Source organism: Lucilia sericata, unplaced genomic scaffold (genome assembly GCF_015586225.1).
Source record: "Lucilia sericata isolate MDLA Ls3-8-SP2 unplaced genomic scaffold, ASM1558622v1 Contig006473F_arrow, whole genome shotgun sequence".
Lineage (NCBI taxonomy): Eukaryota > Metazoa > Arthropoda > Insecta > Diptera > Calliphoridae > Lucilia > Lucilia sericata.
The window spans coordinates 4,380-8,781 of NW_023997764.1; the positions used below are offsets into that span (position 1 = coordinate 4,380).

The 4,402-nt window shown below is 34.6% G+C and overlaps 1 protein-coding gene across 1 annotated transcript; it reads right to left on the bottom strand.

Annotated features, from left to right (window-relative positions):
- Positions 1-393: 393 nt before the first annotated feature.
- On the bottom strand, positions 394-3,764 carry LOC119615636 (opsin, ultraviolet-sensitive-like). The gene is given in 6 exon segments (XM_037971645.1): positions 394-908; positions 911-1,292; positions 1,295-1,428; positions 1,502-1,632; positions 3,286-3,471; positions 3,538-3,764. Coding segments are annotated over 5 exon segments (1,284 nt in total). The 5' UTR covers positions 3,426-3,471; positions 3,538-3,764; the 3' UTR covers positions 394-411.
- Between the last annotated feature and the right edge of the window lie 638 nt (positions 3,765-4,402).

Genomic DNA, 4,402 nt, shown 5'->3' on the forward strand with positions numbered 1-4,402 from the left:
TATGTTAACATTTGAAATTAAATTCGATATGGAAAAGTCAAATAAATATGTCAATATTTAGCGTATTCGAAAATATACGTTTCTACAGTATTCTACTACAAATATTTGGCTGGATAATGAGTATTATTTTGGTACTAGAACTGAAAAAGAACTGAACTAGAACTGCAATAGAACTGAACTAGAACTGCAAAAAACTGAACTAGAACTGGACTAGAACTGAATTAGAACTGAACTAGAACTGAACTAGGACTTGAACTGAACTAGAACTGAACTGGAACTGAACTAGAACTGAACTAGAACTGAACTAGAACTGAACTAGAACTGAACTAGAACTGAACTAGAACTGAACTAGAACTGAACTAGAACTGAACTAGAACTGAACTAGAACTGAACTAAAACTGAACTACTCCTTTAAAAGTTAGTCTCTAATGAGGGTTGTGTCTTGGGAGTTTTGTAATCGCCTAGTTCTAGAACAAAAATACCAGGTTCTTCCGAAGACAATTCCGGACTTATTTGTTTCTTCCCAAAATTTGAAGATTTCTTGTGACGTTTTCGTTTATGGAAAATATCTGCTGCTGCCTCACTAGCGCCATAAAGACTACAATTGACTACACCACCAATAGTGGCATTATCTATAGATATTTTTGATTTTAAATTATTACGATATTTTTCCAATTGTTTAGCATTTGTATTATCCAACACCGCCGGATCAATGCGATTACGTCTGGTCGAGCGAGTAACATAGGAAGAACGTGTCATAGAATATTGATAAATTGGTTTACGTTTGCAGAACAAACGTTGCAATTCATTGCGAAATCTCTTATGAGAAATTGTATAGAGAAACGGATTCAGACAGGCAGCTGTTTTACAAAACAAGGCCGGAATCATGGAACGATCGGGTGTCAATATTCCTCCATGCCAAAAACCCCTGCCATAGCAACTATGGAGTAAGGAGTCCAAGCCAAAAACCATAAACCAATAATAAGCAATACAATGAATGCTAAACGTTCTTCAACTTTTTGTTTGTTGTGACTACATTGTATTTTCTTGGATTTAAACACGGCTCGCAGGATATGAAAATAACAATAGAATATAATCATCAACGGTATACACCAGGCAAAGAAGAAGAATAAGAACATAAACACCCGTGCTGGCATGGTTTTGTCCAAATAGTCAAAGGAACAGGTGGTTAAATAACCCTCGGGCACATAAACCGATAGACCCACTTCGAGTAGCGGTATAACAGAGAAGAAAAAAGCTTCTAGCCAGGCTATTAGTACAAGAAATAATAATATTTTGATTGATAATTAAAACGCATAGGACTTAAAGGATTTACTACGACACTATAACGATCTACAGAGATGACAGTCAATAGGCAAATAGAGGCTGTGCCACTAAATCCGCCGGCAAATGCATATAAACGGCAACCTGAAAGTAAAAATGAAGTATTGTCTCAATTAGTTTCTCAAAATATTATAGGGAATATATAAAAATTATTTACCCCAATCTCCTAGGGCAGGTCCACGCATAAAATTATTATAAATTGCAACAGGACACTTGATGACAATCATTAAATCACTTAGAGACAAGTTGAAAACTAATATATTGGAAGTGGTCCGTAATGCTTTGCATCTGAAATATAAAATTTAAAATCTAAGAACTGAACTCGAATATAGAACTAGAACTGAACTAGAACTGAACTAGAAGTGAACTAGAACTGAACTAGAACTGAACTAGAACTGAACTAGAACTGAACTAGAACTGAACTAGAACTGAACTAGAACTGAACTAGAACTGAACTAGAACTGAACTAGAACTGAACTAGAACTGAACTAGAACTGAACTAGAACTGAACTAGAACTGAACTAGAACTGAACTAGAACTGAACTAGAACTGAACTAGAACTGAACTAGAACTGAACTAGAACTGAACTAGAACTGAACTAGAACTGAACTAGAACTGAACTAGAACTGAACTAGAACTGAACTAGAACTGAACTAGAACTGAACTAGAACTGAACTAGAACTGAACTAGAACTGAACTAGAACTGAACTAGAACTGAACTAGAACTGAACTAGAACTAAACTAGAACTGAACTAGAACTGAACTAGAACTGAACTAGAAGAACTTGAACTAGAACTGACTAGAACTGAACTAGAACTGAACTAGAAACTGAACTAAACTGAACTAGAACTGAACTAGAAATGAACTAGAACTGAACAAGAACTGAACTAGAACTGAACTAGAACGTAACTAGAACTGAACTAGAACTGAACTAGAACTTGAACTAGAACTGAACTAGAACTGAACTAGAACTGAACTAGAACTGAACTAGAACTGAACTAGACCTGAACTAGAACTGAACTAGACTGAACTAGAACTTAACTAGAACTGAACTAGAACTGAACTCGAACTGAACTAGAAACTGAACTAGAACTGAACTAGAACTGAACTAGAACTGAACTAGAAACTGAACTAGACACTGAACTAGAACTGAACTAGAACTGAATAGAACTGAACTAGAAACTGAACTAGAACTGAACTAGAACTGAACTAGACTGAACTAGAACTGAACTAGAACTGAACTAGAAACTAGACTGAACTAGAACTGAACTAGAACTGAACTAGAAACTGAACTAGAACTGAACTAGAACTGAACTAGAACTGAACTAGAACTGAACTAGAACTGAACTAGAACTGAACTAGAACTGAACTAGAACTGAACTAGAACTGAACTAGAACTGAACTAGAACTGAACTAGAACTGAACTAGAACTGAACTAGAACTGAACTAGAACTGAACTAGAACTGAACTAGAACTGAACTAGAACTGAACTAGAACTGAACTAGAACTGAACTAGAACTGAACTAGAACTGAACTAGAACTGAACTAGAACTGAACTAGAACTGAACTAGAACTGAACTAGAACTGAACTAGAACTGAACTAGAACTAAACTAGAACTGAACTGGAACGGAACTAGAACTAGAACTGAACTAGAACTGAACTTGAACTGAACTAGAACTGAACTAGAACTGAACTAGAACTGAACTAGAACTGAACTAGAACGGAACTAGAACTGAACTAGAACTGAACTAGAACTGAACTAGAACTGAACTAGAACTGAACTAGAACTGAACTAGAACTGAACTAGAACTGAACTAGAACTGAACTAGAACTGAACTAGAACTGAACTAGAATAGAACTAGTAATTGAACAAGATCTAAAGGAAACCTTTCGAATCCTTGACATATTATTAGGGATCTTAGAGTATAATCTCAACTTACCTAGCAAACATATAGATAACCAATCCATTGCCGGTTACACCAAACACGAATATAATCGTGTACAAGGTCCCCATTATATAATACGATGTATCGCTTGGTGGTTCAAAAGTCAACCAAAACGGATTAATGCGAGCAATCATCTTGTAGTCATATGATCCGCGAAAGCCCTTAAGAGCAGGATAAATGCTAATTTTAGAAATATAAGTGATTTTGATTACAATCAAATCTTTGTTTTCATTGCTTATGATTTACCTTTCATTTAACTCAATTAAGCCATTTAATGAAGAATTTACATATTTAGTGCATGAATTTGTATAAATATCAGGCAGGCATACTACCAAATCATGTTTCAAGACTTCCACATTTGGTTGCCAACGTAGACGAATGGGCCTTGACTAGAGACATCAGACTCAAAAGCACTGATGAAATCGCGCAAATTCTTAATTTAAATATTTCATACAAAAATCTTGATCTTTGGAATGAGGACCAACTAATAATGCATTTAAGTATTGCCACCCCAATGGTGGGTTTTTGATATGATAGTTGTGGTTTGGGTTTTTGTATAGGTGGGCATATTGTTTGTTGTCTGGGTGGTTTTTGTCTCTTAGTTTTGTTTTCAAATTTTGGGCAAAGAGAAGACTTAAACTTTGATTTGATACTCGTACCCTGTTTATCCATTGTGTGGTTATTGTTGCAGCTGTTGTTGTATTCGTTGCACAAATGAAAAAACTTAAAAAACGATCAACTTGTTCCCATCGAAATGAGGGTTTCATTCGTGTGGTTTTATTTCTGTTGTCACAAATAAGGATGATACACTGACACACTACTCTTGTACAAAAATAAGCAATTTTCGATAATATTTTCCAATTTAAAAATTTCGTTGTTTTTGTTTTTACGTTCGTTTGTTATATTTGTTCAATTGTTTAATATTTCTCTTTTTGTCATTGCTATTTGGTATATTTAGCTGGATAATCCTTCGAACATGTAGACATGCATGAGTTTCCTAGAAATATTAAGAAAAAACAAATATTTAAAATTAAAATACTTTAAAGAGATTTATAAAATTTCGTACATGTTAAAATTTTTGTTTAACAAAATGCGATTTCTATGGAAAGTC